Here is a 21,344-nt window from a genome sequence, read left to right on the forward strand (position 1 = left end):
TCGCCGGATTAGTCGAGCGCTTGGGTGAAGATGATGATGATGGCGATTCACACACCGTTTGCGCACTAGATAGTCTCTATAAACAGTCCGAATGGATTTGAATGACTTTGGGATGTCTGTAGATGACTTTGGAAGCTGACTTTAAAATCAGCTCGAGTCTTGGATGTCTCGGAAATCTTTTAGAGGCTTCAAACGACTTGGAAGTATTTTCGAGACTCGTTTGAAGGGTGCCCAGGCCTTTGGGATGTTTCGATTTTACTCGATGGTAAAAAATCAATGGATAATCATTGTACTCTGAAAGCCGCATTACTTTTTACACGTAAAGTAAAGATGTTACTTTCGGTCTGTGGTCCATTGGAATTTCGTTGGATCCAACGGAGAATTGAAATTTATGTATTTGGGTTGCCCTATAAAAGTCACGGTGAAAGCCATATACCCACCACCGCTACCGATTTAATTTGTATCGGTCAAATCAAACAAGCGAAATCCAATGCTAAGCGAGACGAATGGATTTTCCCAGGCTGTCCCCCGAGAAAGAGATACGTATAAATAATCTGCTCGAAGCTCACTCGGTTTTATGCATTACTCGGTTAATCCTGTATTCGCAGAAAGTGTCGGCGCCGATTTCTTCACCAGTGAAATACGTTTATCGATTTTATTCGCTATACAGCTAATTCACCTTTCCAACCCTGACTTGATTAAGTTACCCCCCACCCTGTACATTTGAATAATCGGTTGGATAATCTTGGCTTTGTTTGCTTTTTTCAAGTACTTTTCAATGCAAATATAGATATATAACGTGTTTTATTTCTTTTTTTTTTTTTTTCATCACAAAATTAAGCAATAAATATACAAGTAACGCGTCCAAGCATGCGCAAATGTACAACCTTGAAATGTATACATCTCGAAAATTGCACCAAGCATGGGTATTCTATAAATATTTTATTTAACTCATCAACACACACTATACTCTTACAAAACGCGTAGCTATGTCGATCAGTTACTAGAATAAGAAATCTCAAGCGAAAAAAAAAAAAAAAAAAAAAAAAAAAAGGTAAGGGGACGAATAATTTTTTTTTCTTCCGCCGATCGTCCATTCATTTCCACAAAAATCCTCTCCCTGGGTCGAAACAGTATCACGCGCTGGCTTCGTCGACCCGCAGCTGGTACAGCCCGGCCAGAGCTCCGGTAAACCCGGCGTTGTAGTCGAGCGTGACCTCCGTGTAGATAAAGTCCTCGCGCCTGTCGTAGAAGCAGTCGATCTCATCCGGGCCCGAGACCAGGGCGCCCACCAGGACTTGGGGGTTTGGCGCGTTGCGGTCGTACTCGGACCACCCGCAGGGCGCCGGTCGATCCGGGCACGAGGAAGCCGTGTGATGGGGCTGCTGCGGCGGGTCCCGGCCCCAACCGACGACGAAACTGCGACCTGCGGATGACAATGTTTGTTATTGGCTTTGTTGTTTATAATCCATGAAAAATCGTACTCTTGTATATTTTACTGAAAAAACAATGCGTGTAACGCAGAGAGAGGCTGTGTGTACCAGACCAGACCCCCGAAACACGTGCACGCAGCCAACGGGAGGGCGAGCAAGCCAATTACACCGGGAGGGCGCAGGTGTTTCGGCGCCTCGGAAAGCCACCACGGGCTTGTATAAACAAGCAAACACCGTTGGGCGCGCGCGTACGCGTGGAAGGGTGTGATGAAATAACCTGTGCTGCCGAGCATGTAGTCTATCTGCTGCTTGGCAAAGCTACGGTACTCCTGGGGGTCGCCCATGTTCGGGTGATCGGCGGCCTGGAGGCACACAAAGGCCACGTTCGCCGCGTGGCCGAGAGTACCGACTTTATCGATGTACAGCAGGCCTTTGGGGGTGCGCTTTTGCTCCCGCACTGAATAATCGCAAAAGCCCCGAGCTGCCTTCTGGTACTCCGGTTGGCCGGTCAGTTGGGCCAACAGCACCTGGATTTGCATCATGATTTTTTATATCATACATTTTTAAAATAATTGCTTTTTCTTTGGTATGCAAAATAACACTGCCATACGAGATCAACAATTACAATGTTCGTACAAATACGCATCACGATTCGAGAAGAAAATTCCAAGGATTTCCTCGGGGCGTCCCGTAAAAGAGAGAAATCTCAAACCTTTCCCATTGAATCGGGAGTAATTCTAGACTTTCGGGTTATTTTGTAATTAAAAGAAGAAAAAAAAGAAAAAAAAGTGTACACCACACCAGCTCGAACAAAGACTCGCACGCACCTGTACCCCAGCCACCTTGTTGTTGTAATAGAACTCGTTGGGCCTGGAGCCGAGGCGAAAGTGCCTGTAATGGTCCACGGCGAGCTCGAGGTAGTTGGTGTCGTTGGTGGCCTTGTACAGCCAAAGCGCGGCCCAAGCGAGCTCGTCCCCGTACTCGGTGCTCTCGTAAAACTGGGCCGCGCCCTTGATCGCCTCGTGGTACAGCCCGCGGTGCGTGACTGCGAACGAGTACAGTCGACGCGCGTGCCCCAGGAGTTTTTCGCTGTAGGGCCCATCGGTGGCCTGAAAAAGGATGCTGCTCGCGGCCAAGGCTGCCGCCGTCTCACCCGCCAACTCCGACCCTGACGTAATCCGCGGAGAATAAATAAAACGAGGGGGCGCGTCGCGTGTCTTACCGCACACGACTGTATCTACTTGCCCGGCACAATTTAGCCGGACGTACACAGACTCCGTTACTACTGCCACTGCCAATTGGTGGACTACCATTACTTGGAGATTGTGCAAAGTCCGACTAAATTGTAGCAAGTTGGTAAAAAAAAAGTTACTTGCTCCCTTATACTCGATGAAACGAGTGAATAGTGGGAAAAAAAAAAAGAAATGATCGAGACGAAGGGCCGATCACCCGTAAGCCCCACCTGGATGCTCGGCGTCGATCTTGTAAGCCGGCCTGGTGCCGTTGAGCTCCTCCGGTCTACCCCAGTATAGGTGATCAACGTCGAAATCGCCGACCTGCCCGTACAGCACGTCATCGCTCACGTGGCACTTGACGAAGTAGTCCGTCGCCCATTTGACGGCCGCGCGGATTGCCTCCAGCTGGTGGGCCCTCTTGTAAGCCCCCGGCCAGCTGATGGCACCCCACGCGAGCAGCGTCGTCGTCGAGGCCATCGTAAAGCCAAACTTGACAAAGTCACCAGCTTAAGCGTGCATGAAACAATAAACAACTTGTCATTACTTGTACACAGCGTTTTCACATTGTTGGTGAAGTAAAGGGACCCATGGCGCGAATTTTCAACCAATCGACGAGGCATTCTTGCCTCATTTACGTCCGCACCTCGATGTACGGGTTGTTGGAGAGATGTAGTGGCGTATAATAATTGAGTCGGATGCCCGCGAGCTTTGTTTGTTTTTTTGTTTTTTTCCACACGCGCAGCTCCAACAAAGAATGTTTTTCGGATTAATCGAGGTGTTATTCACTCGCGGCTGGTTATTCCTGTACTGAAAATAAACTCAATGGTACGGTGGTTGATTTCATTTGCTTTGAAATAGACGCGGAAAGTAAAACAACGGGAGGCTCGAAAAATACGCGGATTGCCAAACAGTTTCGGCTCGCGGTAACGAAGACCGACTTGGCTAATCGAATAAAATGGTTTTTGAAAAATTGATGCTCAGCTTAGCCTAGATTCTCGTAACTTACACTCTCCACTCTTGGGAGGCTATGATTTTTTTCGAGACCCGATACACACGCAGATGAACACTGTATGACGCGAGTGTTTTCACATTAAAGCTTTTGCCAAGTAGTCCCCGGTCCCAGGTTTTTCATCAATTATTCGCAATATTTAAAAAAAACTTGAAAAATGTACAATAACGTTAACCTCAAGACCCATGAAATATAAAAACCTGTGTCTGATGGATAATCTTGAAAAAAAAAAAAAAAAAAGGAAAAAGGACAAAGCAGAAAAAGCCCAGCTCACCATCGTAGTAGCCACCGGTGAGGTCCTCGCCGTTGTCACCGCGGTCGTTGAGGCCCGAGTCCCCGCGCCAGGGTATGCGATTGTCAGGCGTGAGTTTACCCGAACGCTGTGCCTCGTAGAACATCAGTGACATCCCGAGTACAGTCGCGTAGTCGTTATTCTCATTTTCGATCGGCTTGTGCGTGATGGGACTGGCCGCTGGGGCCGTCAATTTGTCAAGTACTGAGGCCAGGCTTGTGCCGATTATCATCACCAGCCACTGTTGTTGTAAATAAAAATATTTTTTTCCATTTATTATGATAAAGGGCGGGGCACTGCTTTAAAGTATAATGCGAAAGTGTCCCCAATAGTTTTGTACAATTTTACAATCTATTGGTATGCAAACTGCATGAATTCCTGGACAATCTCTAATCTCTTATCAATATCGATGCACGTTTTATTTTTAATTCCCCTCTGTTTTTTAACTTTTGCAAAAAGGAGGATTATCATAGGGTGTTCATTAAAATTAATCTCACCTCGTTTCCAATCCAACGTTTTCAACAAAGGAATTGTTTAGTTAAAAGTAAGCGACTACGAATTTTACGTTTATCGTCTCGGGCGTGCTAAATCTGTGCCGAACGATTGCAAGTAAATTCTTCAAACACATGTAATTGAAAGTATACATTATACACGTGCACGCTGGCACTCGAGAGGCGACGAAGAATTATTTTTCACGCAGTGCAGGCCATTGCGATTCAGTATATGTGAATTATGTACAAAATACGCGAAAGATATAAAAAAAAAAAAAATAAAAAACCTTACCCAATAAACATACTAAAAAGGTCAAAAAGAGGAAATAAATGCACGCATACGAGCAATATTTGCAAAGCCTATGTCGGCTTTTGTCTCACACGCCCGCGTATGGGAAATAGAGCTACACGGGAGATGATTATGTTTTCCGGGAAGCCAAAAAGGACATGTGTAAGTAAACGAGAGAAAAGAAAAGAAAGGAGCGACTGGTGTGCGAAAAAAGAAAGTAGACACACATATTATACGCGCGGACGCCCGCGTTCGTTATGCGATGGCGTGACGGCGGCCTACAGGCGCGTGTATGTATATACATGTAGGCATATCTATCTTACATTATACAGCTCGTTACACGTCTATTGTGTTTTACGAGGAGAAACATCGTGCAAACGATCTTTTATGTAATGGGCCGGTAACATAATACACGTACGTGGTATAAATATATCACATACGGTGTGGATGCGCGTGTCGCCTCCCATTACCCATGTAATAGCAACGGCAATGATGTTTCAATTATTTCTCCGCTCCGTGCACGTATATACGTATACAAGCACCATGTATTGTATACGTGTCACAGTAAGCAACTAAATCGATCCATCTGTATTAGAAAACGATAAGATACAACGGCGTATGTAATATTTTCATAAATCTATATGCAAGCGTGACCATCAGCGGTATTTTTACTCGATAAATATATCGATGGTGCACTTACTCGTGTAGCGGAGGACGCGGTGTCCCTTGGGCTATTCTATGGGTAAGCACAGGGTATACTCTTGATACGACGCAGCTCTTGCGTCAACACACGGGACGCCGTTATGAAGTCAGCGAAACGAAAATTCTTTCCTAGACCATGAAAGATTCACGATACCGGCGTCGCGAAGACCAAGGGGGAGGACCTTTGTTGCCCGGAGGATGAAAGTCCGCACTGTTTTCCGAGAAATGAGAATCAATGTCGAGCTATCGATCCTCCGCTGTAATCAATCGGGAGAAGAAAAATTGGAATGAGGGGGTCGCGTGGGTCTCTTGTCGGTATGTAAGGTGGTCTTTTATTGGATAAATTTCGTCCCGCAACGTCGCGATATTAACAAAGTTCGCCTCTTAAATATACGCGCTTCGGTACAGCACAGCCGAGGAGAATCAACTTTTTTTAACCCCTACGGTAATCCGTTATTGGCTCGGGGGGAAATAAAAACCTTGTACTCGCGAAAGTACGGGTAACCCTCGGATTTTTCCGTCAGCGAGGAGGAGAGAACAAAACAAACGTAACAATAGTATATAGTTTGATTCTTAATTTACCCCCGTGATATCGAGTAGCTGGAAGGCATTGAAGGTACGTGGTTAGCGTGAATCGTTCCATAAAAATGGAAACAGAGGCCAATTCGAGGGACGAACGATGGGGTGCCATTACGTAACCACGCACAATTAGAGCCGAACCCGGAAGGAACGAAAAAAAAAGTAAAAACAGTAGTACTTCAATCACTTTTACGCGATAAATAACCGCAAGTTCGAAAGAAATTACCGAGAGAGAGACGCGCTCGTCCATAATAATTAGCGCCGTAATGGAGCGGGTTAGCCTGCTTCGCAATAATGGCCTTCCCGTAGAAAACACGGGTGCAGAATGTGAGGGGCGCGTGGGTGGAGAAATACAAAACCCAATCAAGCTGGAAAAAAGTTATCCACTCGCCCTGTAGCCCTCCTTCCTTTGTTGGGAACTTTGGCGGGCGAGTGCGCCTGTATAACTCACCGTGGCGCAGGTGACGGTGGCTCTCATTTTGTTGATCCTCGGTGCGAAAATGTCCTTGGTCTTTTTGTCATGCAGTGCGGGATGCGACGACGCATCTCTCGGAGTACCTGGGAAATAAGAAAATAAAATAAATAAATAGGAGGGCGAGGTAGCGTGAATTCGATTGTGAAAAGTTGCCCTAGCTGCTCTTCGAGGAGTTGCCGAGGGTGGAAAAGTTCCTCGGAAATTGCGGAAGCGATTGTTCATGCTCGGTCGAGTGTGTATACATAAAGATTTTTTTTTTTTTTTTCACTTTAAGCTCGTTGATCCTTTGTTTTTTTTTCCCCCTCGATAAAAAGTTTTTTTCGTCGACAAAGTTAAAATAACCATCCGTACATACGCATCGTTCGATTGGTTTTTTTTTTCGATGCGATGTTTTTTAAAAGGCGCTGTTTATACGCCGCTTCCGTAAACAGTGCGTCGGTTTGGTCGAAAAATTAAATACCGGAGTGACCTTGTCTCTCGACGTTTGATCGAGTAGGTATTTATTTCAACTGCACATTCGTTTCACGGTTATTTGGTCGAAGCATCGATGCTTTATTTGTCAATTTCCGAAAGAAGGATTATCTCGTGATCCGCGATGTATCGCATAGTCCCGATGAAATGTTTATTCAACAAATGGAAATTCCCTGAATTATCATCGATTATGGAAATTAATTGGTTCGCAATCTACATGATACACATATCATGTCCATTTAATTTTCAAAGTAAATACAAACAATTTTATGCTTACTTGAGCGCTCATTTTGTTGAAAAAAAAGTTTGATAATCTCAGGAAATTATTTAATCAATATTTTTTTTACGATTCATGTACTAATGTATTATACCCGTGATTCAGTGTTACAACTCACTTCGTGTAGTTGCATGTATTTGATCTACCAGAAAAATCTAATTATCTTATTGCAATCAATCGACGCACATGTCATAAAGACCTCGAAAGATTTTTCTTCATTTCTTAAAAATCTTTTACTTGCTGCGCATTGTACGAAAAATCATAACTGTAAGCTCAAGACTGAACAGTGATCAATAAAGATGATAATATTTTTCGAAGGATACTTGTACCGACTCGCGCAGTCCACCATTTTCACACATGTTATACCGTTTTTGCAATGATGTTTCATGTAATAATGAACGCCCCACGTACGAAAACTTGTTTGTAACATCTACTAGATTAAAAAAAATAATTTTGTTTTATTAATCACCAGACCACAACATAAAATTCCGTACAATTCCAAAAACAAGCATTAAAAAAGCCCAACCGTCCCTCCTTATCGCTGCAAAGTTTGAGAAATTTTCGTTTCCACCATGACGATTTTCATCGCTCCGTGTAGGTATGAACAACGAAAGCAAGCGCTGCCATCCGGGACACGCCAACGCCAACACAGGCTCGCCTCGCACGTACTCCTCCCATACATCCATACTGAACGAACGCGCCAAAGGACGCGGCAGGAATAACAAATTCTCTTACGAGTCGCCCTTCGCCCGGTGAAGCTGTCGTAGCTGTTTCGAGGAAAATAAGGAGAAGAAGGAATAATCCAGCACCGACCTGCGTCTTACTCTTGCACTTTTGCACACGTATATCCTGTCATTTATTTTTCCCCCCTCTTGTATCTCCTGAATTTCAAGCGAATTTTTCACAAAAACTACTAATAAAGATGCCGATTTTTCATACCGATTTACCGATAAAATCATACACGACTCGATTTCTTTTTAATTCACTATTAGTACAGTGGCTACACGACACGTTGAAAGAAAAAAAGAAACCCAGCATCGAGATGACGACCCGATCGATCGGCCGATCGATAAACCGCGTGTGCGCCCGCGCTCCTGCGAGCCGGTCGGGCAGAGGCATACTTTGCGCTCACGGGCATACGCACATCCGAGGTGTACTCGAGGCGGCAACGGAGGGTGGGAGAAAAGTAAGGAGGCTCTGCGAGACGTGTATCGGGGGGAGGGAGGACTGTGTACCACGTATGACTCGAGGAAGCGCGACTGTGCTGAAAGTGGGTGGGAGACGGATCGACTCTGATGTCTCTTCGGATCGAGGTGGAGGAAAAAGACGGTCCTATGGACGGTATTGATTGCTTTACGTTTTTATTGTTTCTCGGTGCATATATAATCAAGCGGTTGGATCGATCACACTTTAGATATACTGTAAACGCTACTGCATTATACGTGCATATGGAATAGCAACATGGTAGATTAAATCAACATTGCAGCAATCGTTGGAATTTGGTACTCGACAGATGCACCTTAATGGTGTTTGCAATCTATATACAACTGTTTGGATTCCAACTAAAATTCCTCGTTCCTCAAATACTTGTAGGATCATTCCTCGCATTTCCGTATACTTTCATGTTGATTTGATCAAAAGAGAACTCGTGATTACAATACTTGGTTAATAACCGACGTTTCGAAGAAAGATGACAAAGTACCTACATCACATGGATAAATTATTCTCGTTGATGTTTTTTGCATGCCAAATAAAAAAAAAAAATAATAAAAAAAAAAAGAAAAGAAAACGGGAGTTACGTAATTTTCCATTAGCGACGATCTTCCCTCCAAGATCATAAGCCAATAATCGGGCCTCTGTTCCCTACAGCGCACGTAAGGCTATTAATATCGGAACCGCACGTAATTCAACCTAATGAACGCGTCTCCCGTATACGACCGGCGCAGGTGAAACACACCGACCGACGGCCTACGCCCCTCTATAGCTCTCCGCTCTACCACTTTTCCTATTAATTTACTGCGATTATTCCGCATTAGCCCTCCCACCCCTGCCTATTGTACATACGTATATATATACACACTTCACAGCCTCCACGCGCGAATCCATCGATTTTCCTCTCGACTCCATTGAAAGTGCATGAGCGCGAGGAAGAGTGCTGCATATGCGGTGTACACGTGTGGCCGAGCTTTTACGTGCATGCACGATGCTTGACCGATTGTTTTACCGGATGAACGATCGCGTGTGTTGGCTTGGCGCGTGGCTCGAATAATAATCGAGTGAATTCTCTTGCGTGTGTGTTAGTGTCGTTTCCGAATATACGCGAGTACTTTAATTAGCTACAGCTTTTGTCCATCAACATACATACGCATCTCACAGTGAAGTTCGATACTATATACGTAGCGTTGATTGTATATAGATCGGCACTTGATGATTACAGTCCATCACGTTTATGCATCGGCAAGGAGAGTTGTTGGGACGTATAAATCCATCAGCGCATCGAGAACAACTTTCCATCGAACGTCCAAATCGAGAAAGTGATCGAACGAAAAAGATAGCGCCCCCAATTTATTGACGCCGGAAGGATTGGAATATATATACAAACACAAAGTTTGGGCGCATAAATCAGATGTTGGAAAGGCTGAATGTACTGAATTACTGACTCACAACTTCTCGTTTTCTCAGAGAACCTGGACAATTTCTTGTGTTAGTTTTTTGATACGTTTCTTTTGATTAATTTTTAAATATTGAATCACAACTCAAATATCTCTTTTTTACAAAATAATATATTTAAACAAATGATAAATCAAACAAGTTAGCTTTACAATGTATTTATAATGAAAAATTTGTGCCAAATCACCACAGCAAAATGAAAAAAAAAATCTAACAATTGTTTACTTACGAGTGGGTTTGAAAAGGAAACCATAAAAATAAGGTTATGAAGAAAGAATTATTACTGAAAGAGCATGTAATACTTGTATATTTTGTAATAAAAACTCGTGGTCCTGTTTGATCAGGAAAAAAAGAAACGTGTAACCCAGGAATATCCAACCTGGATGTTTGGCTGAGCCAAAGGCTCCGAATCGGGCCGTCGCCCCTACGAAATGCGTAAGAACAAATACTCGTGAGAACTGATGTTCTATAAACTTTGAACTCGTGAACTCGTATTTTTTTAAATACTCTCGTGTCACCCTTTTTGCTGTGTCCGTCGTATGTTATTACCCTTTTTGCCTTCAAGAACTTGCTCACGGAGAAATATGGCTGCGAAAAAAACTAGCAAAGACAGAAAGAATAGCAGCAGGAAAGCGCCCACATCGATGGCAACCTCAAAAGCTGAAGAAAGGAGACGGTGGTGCTGCGCGCTTCTTGATGGTAGGTCAAGGAGTGAGTAGAAAAAATGTGTGAATTGAAGGTTACGGCAACTAGCGAAAAAATTCGCACATTCGAACAACAGCTGAAAATCTGCTGCCCTTTCTTCTTTTTTTTCGAACGCTATCGGCTGATTCGATACCGATACCGTTGGATATCAGCCTCTTTATATTTTTTCGTTAAATACGAAACATGTACCGAACCCCATCTCGTTTCTCGTCTCGATCGCACGAGCACCAAATGTCCCTTTTTGATCAAAGTTATCCGCATCGTGCAAATGACAAAAGACGCGGAAATAAAAATCAAGACAGTAAAAAAGAAACGCCTGCCCCTTCACTTGGAAATCGGTAGCAGAGACATATCTTGAGCAATAAAAATTACGATCGAAAGACACCCTCTATCTGTAACGATCGCATAATGGCTCGAATGTGCGTATACACGTGCGCACGTATAAACGACGGACAGGATATGTTACGCAATTCACATTTTAACACTTACTTACCTACTTGCACACAAAAACAGAGCATCTCTCTCGACCTCGTATATACTTTCACCTGCTGCGCTCACATGTATACATTTAACTGATGCTCCGACGTCTTTACCTCTTCCTTTTTGCGGAGTACTCGTGTGCCACTGTCCTGCGTACAATGTATGTGTAATTGTATATTTGCATCTATACTTACCCAAGTGCACGAATAATTTACACTCGCAGGTAAACTACTTGTATAGGTGCACGCAAAAGAGCGATCAATGGTACGGGAATTTTGATCGGATGAGTATTGGATTTAAAAAGTATAGTTGGGCAAAGGCTTAGTCGACGAATTAACGATGTAAAAACGCGATCGCGAGGATGAAAACTTGATTTGATTTTTAAGATTTCAGTGGTCTCATTGTACACGATTGTTTGAATACACCACGCATGGTGATCGTATTTTTGTAGTTGATATTTATATTTCAATGAGTCAATGCACTCGATGGGTCATTGCTCTGCAGCTTGTAATCATGTCCCTTGACGAATGAAATTTGGTAATTTATTGAAAAAGTTTTGCCAACTTATCGATACGCGTTTTTTTGCGCAAATTTAATAACGATCAATTTATCAATTACGAACTTTTAGTTTTATAAGATTTTTTCTTATGTATACACCACATTAGATTAAATTACTCGCTTTTAATATATAAACACGTATATTATATATTTGTCTATACTTAGTTTACAAAACCATTTACAAAAGGTGAAAAAAACGTAGGTTCCCACGCAGCTTAAACCGAAAGTCAGATCGTGCCATTACAGTGGTTTATAATAATACTTCATATTGTACAAAAAGAAACTTTTTTTTTATCTACAATCAATATAGAACCACCACAAAAGATGAGAAAAAAAAATAAATAAAAAAAACTGCGCCCGTGGACTTTTCGTACTTATAATGTATATAGGAGTTATAAATGATGTAAAAGAAGCTAGTGCTGTAAGCTCCTTAGAGTTTCTCTGTCTCTCTCTCTAATCGATGGTCAGTTGTCTGAACGAGCCGTCCAGGCCAAAGAGATCGTCGTGGGTTCTCGGTTTCCCGGGTCGCAGGTTCTCGTTGGCTTTCACGGACTCCTGCTCCTTGAACCACGGCCCGTACTCCTCCAGCTTTTTCAGCCAAGTTTCTGCAACAAACAGACAAAGAGAAATAATTTTATATTTTACATTTTTTGTTATTTACAACGTAGCAGTTTCTTGAAAACAATGAAAAAAATTGAAGTCCAATTGTGAAAAAAAAAAAAAAAACGCACCATGAATATTTTGGATAGGTCCAGCCTGTCCACCGTACTCCTCGGGCAGTATCTCCCTAGGGACGTACTCATACAGCTTGTCCAAATTGCCGTGCACGTGTATCCTGTTTCGTATCTTCTCCTTGAGGAAGGGTTTGACGAAATTGACGATGGTATCGACAACGGGACTGACGTTGATCACGTGGACCTCCTTGAGCTTGACCGGGTAGGCCTCCTGGACGCAGACCAGGAATTTCTTGACGAGGGCAGGCGTGAATTTGGAAAAGTTGGCGGGTGTCGCGACGGTGGCGTCGAGCACGTACACGTCCCCGGCTACGCCCACGAGCTCCTCCTTCAGCCGAATGTCGCCTATCATCATGACCAGCTTCATTGCGTCGGCCACGTTCGTCGCCGTGATGTCCTTGTCGACACCGCGCATCACGATCACACGGCGGCCGTTCCTGGTCAGCCCTGGTAGTGGTGGTACTTGGCTGTGCCGGTGATTTTTCATTTGTTTCTTTTATTATAATTTTTATTTATTTTTTTTATTTATAGGGTACTGAAAAGGAGAGCTGATCCACGTCAATCAATACTTCATTCGGCAGAGCTCAATCACATACAAAAAAAAACATCGATAGAAATTTATTATCATATATTTTGTATTATTCATTTCTTTTGATTTTTAATTAAGTCCTCTTTATTTTATTTTTTTTGTAATATTGTTTGTTTCAATTTTCCTTGTACGAGGGTACAAATAATGACTCAATTGTGATGTCACTTTATTAAATAATTAAATGAAATTTCAAAACGTAGGAGGAGAAAAATTTTTAATAGTAAAACATTCCAGATTTGGTAAAAATTAAATATAAAACAGCTTTTAAATACAAGGTTACAATTGATTCAGAGGGAGGGGTTTTAAAAATAAGTAACAGTAAGAAATGGGAAGGTAAAAGCTCTGTGACAATCGATTGGCAGTGGTTTTTTAAACTTTATATCACAAGTATTTCCTCAAAGTGTCGTCAATACTCCTTTCTCGAAGGGCACAAATATTATATTTTCCTTGCAATTCGAGAAAATAAATTTTCCAATGTACCTTTACGTGTACACGTGGGTAACTATTTTTTTTTCTTCCTTTTTTTTTAAGCATATTGATTAGCAATTATCCACTGACGCACTCGACAACGATAAAATATAAATTAGCACGGCTCGTACAAATTTTTTCACGCTCAATAATGGACGACGGAGACCACGAATTAAATGTAAATTAAACACGTTGACGATTCGTCGAAGGACCTTGCAATAAAAAAAAAAAAAATAATAAAAAAGGGAAGAGGCTGTATACAACATTCTCGAGTCGCAAGCTGTTCCAGAAGCTCTTTTTTTTCATCGCAATTGTTTTTACAACGACTTTCTTTACGGCCGAGCCCCACCGCGTTATTCACCGGAACGTCCCCATCAAATGCTTCACGACCAATGAAAATGATAGCCCACTTCTGCGTACGTGTAAACCATACCTCCGGCAAGAAATAGATTTTCATGACAAAAAAAAAAAAAAAAAAAAAACAAAAAAAAAAAAAAAACAAAAGAACTCACATAATTTTGGTGATCTCCCGCATTTCGGGTCTGGTGATGTCGCGGTTCGAGAAAAAATCGGGAGCCAGTCCACGCATCGTGAAGTACATGTCTAGTTTCCTTTTGCACTTTTCGAGGGAGAACTTGCATCCTCTCAGGAACGTCATCAGCCTGTAGTCGTCTGCCATCGAAACGAATATGGGTTTATCATCAGAGGAAGAATGTGCGCGTCCCAGACTCACGATTATTTTGCTTACCATCGAAGCTCGGTAGGTGCGGCTGCTTGGAGAGCCACTCTTTGATGTACTGCAAGTCCTTTTCGCGCGTGTCGACGTTCTCGTTGAGCTCCACGCGGATCAGCTTGGACATCTCCTCCGTTGGTTGAATCAGCAACATCTGCAATTCAATAAGCGAGTCAGGATTCATGCAAAATCGCCTTTTAAAATAATTTCTTATGTGATCAATTGTGTTCTAACATTCTGTAATCAAGTAGAAATTTTTTTTTTTTCTTCACCATCTCATTTTACCATAAAATATACCTAAATGCAAAAGTTTTTATGTTTGAATGAAAATTAGTGCTCGGGTAGAGTATCGTTTAAAGTAACAAACAAGTATTACGAATTTTACACAAAATTTATCATATTTAATATTCAAACATAGTCAATACAATTGAAAGGTAATGTGACTCATTCACAATACATGTGTTTGAACATATTAATATTAACAATTTAAAACTATAACAGCCAATATCATTTGTGACTGTAAAATTAACTATTTTCAACAGATTTTCAAATTTTAGACAGAAAAATGTTGTTTAAAAATCAAAAGTTAATTTTTATTATTGTTATAAGCAAAATTTATATTAAAAAAATCTATAGTAAATATAGGAATACTCTTGTCCAGTAAAATTAGTGTATTACATCGTTAGAGAAAAAAAGTAAACGTTTATTGAACATTACATTAAATTTCACCCGAGACGTTTTAAAAACTCATAAAATATTAGTGCTCCTCACTGGAACAAGTCGAAACTTTCGCCATATATATGTTTTATTCCCCATATACGATGAAACAACCCATCGCTGTTTTAATAGCCCGTAATAAAGTATTTTCAAAGCACCCATAAAAACGATGAAACCTTAATAATTGATAAATTTCAACTGGCTATGCCTAGTAGTGTTTGTAATTTAAAAATAAAACGAATCGACTGATGTGCCACAACGGTATATGGAGCTTGCGTCGATAAAAGTGCTACATATAGTATACGCACCGCAGTTTACACGCGTTGTACGCGATAACGCAAGTACAAATGGTGCGCGGGCAACAACTTTTCCGAGCTACCGAATCGATAAAAGGACTCTCTAAACGAGCGTTAAATCATTTCCGTCGCGTTAATGTCGGCTCTAATGTCAATGTCGATGCGATAAATGCAAAACCATCGGCTTCGGGTAAACTGCCCACCGATGCACCCGAGCACGTTGGTGAAGGAAAAAAAAAGAAAAAAAAAAAAAAAAAATGGATCGATAAACCCGCGTAAATAAGTTAAATACTTGTCGCGAACAAATGTTTACACGTGCGCAAGCAAACGAGAGGAGGGGGAAAAAAAAGTTAATAAGTGAAATCGAGTAGTCGTTACGAGTTGTCGTCGTTATCGATCCCTCCACATAAAACCACTTGACCCTGTCCGCAAGCACGCAATAGACCGTCTCCGAATTTTTTTTTTTTTTTTTTTGCGGATGTTCAAGTATTCGGTGTAGTCTTCTCGTTCTCCTGCAGCACCAACTTTTGTCATTTTATGCTTGTAAACACATACATACGCACTCACCTACATACATGCAAAAGTTCTCTCGAAAGAGTCGTCATTATACGGAAAAATAAATTGCAAAGCCTGCACTCGTCGAAAGTTTGTTTTGGCCGGTGTTTCTTCTGCTTTAGCAACGAGGACGTCCCTAATGACGCGAAACGTGGATACACCTACGCTATACGACTATCATTATTCGTCCGTATACGAGTATCGAAAGCACGTGAGTGCAACTCTGAGACCTTACAGTGTATAGCACGACTCGAAATAGACGAGACCTTTCGTGTGAGGAGCTCGTCAATTTGTGGGCTAATCAATGTCGCCCGAAGCCTTGAACTACTGCAGTGTCTTTTAACTGTATGCTGCGAATTTTATTGAATTTCACGTACCTATGTGTGTTTTGAAGACGCACGCTTTTCAATAAAACCGCGTAGAGACGCTTTTTGGTCTTTTGAACCGTGGAGATCTTTGATATAAGCTTTTAAATTAAATATAACTCTAGAACTGCACTGTAGCATTACATAATTACAAATAATAATATTATACACGTATACATTTAATGAGCAAGTTTGCATTGATTTTAATGAAAAAAAAAAAAAAAAAAAAAAAAAATCGTTAGCACTCGACCCTACGACTTTTAAGTTTTGTATCACTACGACGCTACAACGATCGCTTGTATTCTTCAATGTTAAAATAGTTGCGAGTCATAACTACCTTTCTTATGTCTCGATAATAATATTAAATTAGGGTTTGGTAACGGAAGAATGTACATATGCATTCGAGCGTTGTCCCGAGAACTAATCAATGGGCCGTTTAAATTTATTCCAACGTTTGCTATTCGTGACTATGACAATTTGTCCTGGAAACGAGCTAATGTTAAATTGATATTTGGATGTACGTAAGTTACACCAACTACCGCACGTCTCTACTGTAGAAGAGACAAATAATCGTAGTCATATTTCGCATGAACTTCTCAGTTGAGTGAGTGATCCGCCGAGTTCAGCTTGCAATATTTTACAATACTCATCTGGTTTTTGCTTGAAAATAAGAAATGTCTCATTTGTAAATTAAGCCAATTCTGAAACGATATACTCGTTAAAATTTTAATCTTAATGATTCTAAATTCTATGTACACGCTCATGTCAATACTTTTTGTCGATTAAAAAAAAAAAAAAAAAAAAAAAAAAAGACACGGTCCATTTACCAAGGAGTCGAAAGACTCCCATGTACCGCTGATGTAAATCTTCCGACTTTGAGTTTGTAAAACTATTTGATAGTTACAATTCCTAATGATCCTTTTTTTTTTTAAATCATATTTCACGTAACATTGACAAAAAAAGCACTGCACGTTCCGAGAACTTTTTTTTCCGTTCACAGTGTGGAAATTAGACGTAATTACGAATGGTTTTTACGTACACGCGTCAGTGAAAGAAAACACACACGTCTCCAATTGCTTTTGCACTTGAAAAAACCCCAACTCATTCATGCACAGCGGGAAAATAATTTTTCTTTACCTTAATAAAATAACACAAGTATGCGGGACAAAGGAACCTCTATCCACGCCACGGAATTGCACAAAACTAGCCAGCCATTGCCCAACTTGACTCTCTTTAAAATACCCAAGTGGGAAAAAAAAGGAAAAAAAAACGAGTTGTAATGTATATGTTGTACGCTCAAACTCGCGATTCCAAGTTATTTCATAGACACACGCGCGATGTCGAAAACGCCATAAGTGCAGCCACACGCGCGGCAAGTAATTGCGTAACGCAAATTCGTGTGCTGTATATAACTGTTGTGTGTAAACTTGCACAGCTCGCTCTTCCCGCTCGATCGGATCGCGATATCGCAAACACAGCGGCAAGTAAGTATATAAGTAAACACGTTTGATGGATCTCGGAGGCTGCATGGGAATCGTGACTTTCTCCTCGGCCCGCAGCATACACGTATATCTGTATGGCTGATGGAGCGAGGGCACGTGTACATATACAACATTTACGGGTTGTACATCAGGGTATACAAAGTATTTTGGCGTGTCGTTTGAATTCGCCACTTTCACCGTGACCTGCGGGTCGTTGCACACACACACATATATATATATATATATATATATACACAATCTAAGGCCGCTTGTACCGTTGTTGTTTTAGTTTTGGTTTTTCGGTCTGGTTCAAGGGAAGAAAGTCGCGGCTTTCGCGGTTGGATGGCTGCGTCGCGCTTAAATGGAGCTATCGTAACGGAGTCGCTTCTGGTTTTTTTTTTTTTTTTATTTTCCTTCGTTTCCGTGGGTGCAATGACGGAAAAACGCCGATTGCATCAATGCACCGTATCGTTTGCGATCTGTGTACTCTATAAAGCGCGAATATCGTTGGGTATACGTACGGTTGTTTCGCTGCCGCGAAAATTACGATAGACGGCGGGTTAGGGCTGTTATGAAATTCATTGCGCTGATGAACTTTTTTTGTTTTTTTTTTGTTTCAACACTGTACGCTTTGAGTATTTTACCCGTATAGTTTTGCCGGTCGAGTCGAGGAGAAAGTTTTTACGATCAAGGTCCTCGATGACGGTAGCGAACCGATTGTCTGGTTGAGCGTGGAATCGATTACTGCGTTTGTACCTTTGTTCGTGCCGAATCGGCGAAATCTATGTTTAGCAGATTATTTTTCCGAGCGATCATTATAATTTTATCCCTCGTGTTAAACTCTATTGTACTTAGAAAACGCATCCCATCGTTGTTATCAAAGAAAATTGCAGTTCCTCGAATGCAGCCGTAGTACCCGGGCAAAAGAAAATGTTCGACTCACGTATTTTAGCTTTCAGGTTCATCGCATGAACATATTATCAATTCAGTAGTTTCACATCATCCTTTCCGGCTGCCTTACATCTATTAGCGCGCTTTTTCGCATACCTATAGTTGTGTCTTACGACTTGAACTTCCCTTTTATTTTCGATCATTATATAAATCAGGTTCACTGTTTTCCGATTGACGAAAAAACTTAGCAAACAACAGCACTGACATACATGAAATGGCAAGGCAATTCATATAATGGCACGAGTGCAATTGCTCGCTACCCTAACGTGTATCGGGAAGATTACAGTTTGTGGCCTGCCAACTCGGCGCCTTAAATTCTTTACCGACCAGCTCCGCATTCACGGGGAGCTGCACCGTTACGAAGCCAGAGACCCCACACCCCCCTCCCTGGCTCCGACACTACCAACTCGAGTTGATGGTAACCATCAACCCCCCCCGTAGGGGATCCACTCACCGTCACCCTCAAGATGCACAGTATGCACCGAGGTATGAACTTTGAGATGGCGGAGAGTTAATATTGGAAGGGTGGATAAATCGTGCTTATAAAGAGTAGACGAAGTAAGTACTTGTGGGTTGTACGTAAAACACGCAGCGCCACGTAGCGGTGAAAATTGGTACCGAGCTGTACAACCCCTCCCGGTGGGAGGCTCCCGCCCCTCTGACGAGACTATTTAAAAAATATTTGTAGAATAGTATATATATATATATATATATATATATATATATATATATATACATAGTACATATTGAAAAAAAATTCGACTCATATCATAAGTAGTGCATTTCGTACTTTACTCCTAGTTATTGTTATCAGGATGTTCGACGGGACAATGCGCGATAGGCAAGTTGAACGGAAGGAGCTGCTTTACGTTACGTTGTACACAATGCTCAATTATACTTTTATATGTTTAGGAAAAGCATCCCATTGTTATTAAAAAAAATTGTTGGTTTGCGTTGCAAAGTCTCTCGTACATTTGTACTTGATCCGATAAGTTTAAATCCATATTATTAAGGGAGGTTGGTATAAAGCGTCGCTAAATTTTGTTTTGAAGAAAAAAAAACCTTATTTTTCAACTGCAACATTTTAATAGAACATATACCTAATGCCTCTGATTTTTTCCAAGTGTCAGCCTTGAACGAATTACCGAGGAAATTTCTAATCCCGCGTCGAGGAAGCAAATCGTAATGGTTGCCTTTATTTTGCACAACCTAGTAGTTCCATGAATTTTCTTAAGTTTATACCTACTTAACAGTGTGTAAGGATAATGTATTTGTAAGTTTTGCTGATTTTGTAACATGAAAATGTATTGTTTGTGTACATGTCTTTTGGCATGTCTTTTTTACAACTTCAATAAATCCTCGGCTAGGTATGTATTTACTGAAGACAATGCGGTAATAGGTAATACCGATCATTTTGCAACTTTTTTGCATTAATAAAAAGTACTTAAGTATCTCATGAATTTTCCAAATCAGTTAACAAAATTTTCATGCCATTATAAATAGTAGAAAAAAACAAAAACAAAAATAATACATGATCAACTACTACGATGGATACTATTTTTACTCTCAGAACAGTCGTTTTGAGTCGATTCATTTGAAGAAACAATTGCTCAATTGAGTATAACTGACGTCATGTGTTTGATATTCAAAACTTTATCGTATAGGTATATATTGTATAAGAGATAACGATTTAAACTACACGTGCTATTTTGACACACTTGGATCCACAGTCTCTACAGTTGAAGAACAAAATGTAGGTCGCATGACTCTTTAGAGACAAAAATATGATGCAACTTTGTCATTTGCAAAAAATTTACATAAAACGCGAATCCATCGTCGGAATTTTTAAAATTCACTCGCACGCAACCTTACGTCCACTTTCGTTATTTCACAGAGTGCGTAAGTACCCCCACCTTATTTTGTTTATTTTTTACGCAAGTCGAAACTTTTTTCAAACTTTAGTTTCATTCGGTATCATGTATTGGCTACAAAAAGCAGATAAGATAAGAAACGGTCGTTCACGTTTTCAACACACCTTGATATAGACCGAAAAAAAAAAAAAAAAAAATAAAAATAAAAAAAAAAATAAAAAAGAGAGAAAAGACTTAATCTCAATGCACACGCAGCGATAAAAGCGCTCGATGATTCAACCTGCCACATTTAATCGACGAAAATATTACTCTCCCGCCACCACAACGGCGCAACCGAAGCGTTATCCGATTATTCAAGGATGGCAATGTTTCGAGAACCGCGAGGTGCATGTATACGCTCGCGCGAGCTGAGCCAAAAGTGTAGCTGTTGCATCGAGACCGGAGACTCTCTCTTTCGCTGCTTGGGACTCACCTTGGCCCGCGTGTGGCGACTACACTTTCGATTTCCAATAGGTAGTGTGGGCTCGAGCGGCGAAATCGACGGCGATGTGGGGCCCGGTTGTGGCGTGTGCGCGCGTGTCGATGTGAACCAGCTTCTTTCCACGGGAACTGGCGAGCGAGAACTGCGAGGTAGCGGGTGAAAAACTCCCAAATGGACTCTCGGTGGCCCCGACACCTGTGCGCTATAGGGGGGCCCGCGGCCGAGAGTGGGAAAGCTCGCCCGAGCTCATGGACCGGTTTCATCCCCACCTATACGTCTCTTTTTCTCTCTCGTTTCTTTTCGCTGCCCCCTCGGACGTACGAGGTGAAAACTCCCTTTCCCCTTTTTCTCACATTATTTGGATTAGTCAGCACTGTGATGATTGTTGTAAAAATCTGTTTTTTTTCCCCCTGGAAATGAACAGAGATGGCGTTTTG

The 21,344-nt window shown here is 41.5% G+C and overlaps 2 protein-coding genes across 2 annotated transcripts; both read right to left on the reverse strand.

The window, feature by feature from the left end:
- Positions 1-1,069: 1,069 nt before the first annotated feature.
- Positions 1,070-6,508, reverse strand: LOC106643815 (uncharacterized). Its single transcript, XM_014359126.3, has 6 exons — positions 6,482-6,508; positions 3,952-4,210; positions 2,896-3,174; positions 2,261-2,601; positions 1,711-1,960; positions 1,070-1,426 (listed from the first exon to the last, which is right to left on the reverse strand). Exons 1-6 carry the CDS (start codon positions 6,506-6,508, stop codon positions 1,137-1,139), a joined length of 1,446 nt encoding a protein of 481 aa, XP_014214612.2. The 3' UTR covers positions 1,070-1,136.
- Positions 6,509-11,774: 5,266 nt separating this feature from the next.
- LOC106646867 (clavesin-2) lies at positions 11,775-21,066 on the reverse strand. The gene is made up of 5 exons (XM_014363034.2): positions 20,899-21,066; positions 14,206-14,344; positions 13,970-14,129; positions 12,398-12,867; positions 11,775-12,271 (listed from the first exon to the last, which is right to left on the reverse strand). The coding sequence occupies exons 2-5, from the start codon at positions 14,342-14,344 to the stop codon at positions 12,120-12,122; spliced, it is 921 nt and encodes a 306-aa protein (XP_014218520.1). The 5' UTR covers positions 20,899-21,066; the 3' UTR covers positions 11,775-12,119.
- Positions 21,067-21,344: the final 278 nt, after the last annotated feature.

The sequence above is a fragment of the Copidosoma floridanum genome, unplaced genomic scaffold, assembly GCF_036245765.1.
Source record: "Copidosoma floridanum isolate Cflo_tuat_1 unplaced genomic scaffold, Cflo_Japanese_pri ptg000030l, whole genome shotgun sequence".
Lineage (NCBI taxonomy): Eukaryota > Metazoa > Arthropoda > Insecta > Hymenoptera > Encyrtidae > Copidosoma > Copidosoma floridanum.

Bases quoted from the DNA above. Each gene is read 5' to 3' on its own strand.
- LOC106643815 (XM_014359126.3), bottom strand. From the start codon at position 6,508: ATGAGAGCCACCGTCACCTGCGCCACG. The intron at 2,602-2,895 runs GTGGGGCTTACG...GGATTACGTCAG, and splicing joins GATCGACGCCGAGCATCCAG to GGTCGGAGTTGGCGGGTGAG. The intron at 1,427-1,710 runs GTTATTTCATCA...TGTCATCCGCAG, and splicing joins CTACATGCTCGGCAGCACAG to GTCGCAGTTTCGTCGTCGGT.
- LOC106646867 (XM_014363034.2), bottom strand. From the start codon at position 14,344: ATGTTGCTGATTCAACCAACGGAGGAGATGTCCAAGCTGATCCGCGTG. The intron at 14,130-14,205 runs GTAAGCAAAATA...TTTCGATGGCAG, and splicing joins GCACCTACCGAGCTTCGATG to ACGACTACAGGCTGATGACG. The intron at 12,272-12,397 runs GTGCGTTTTTTT...TGTTTGTTGCAG, and splicing joins ACCTATCCAAAATATTCATG to AAACTTGGCTGAAAAAGCTG.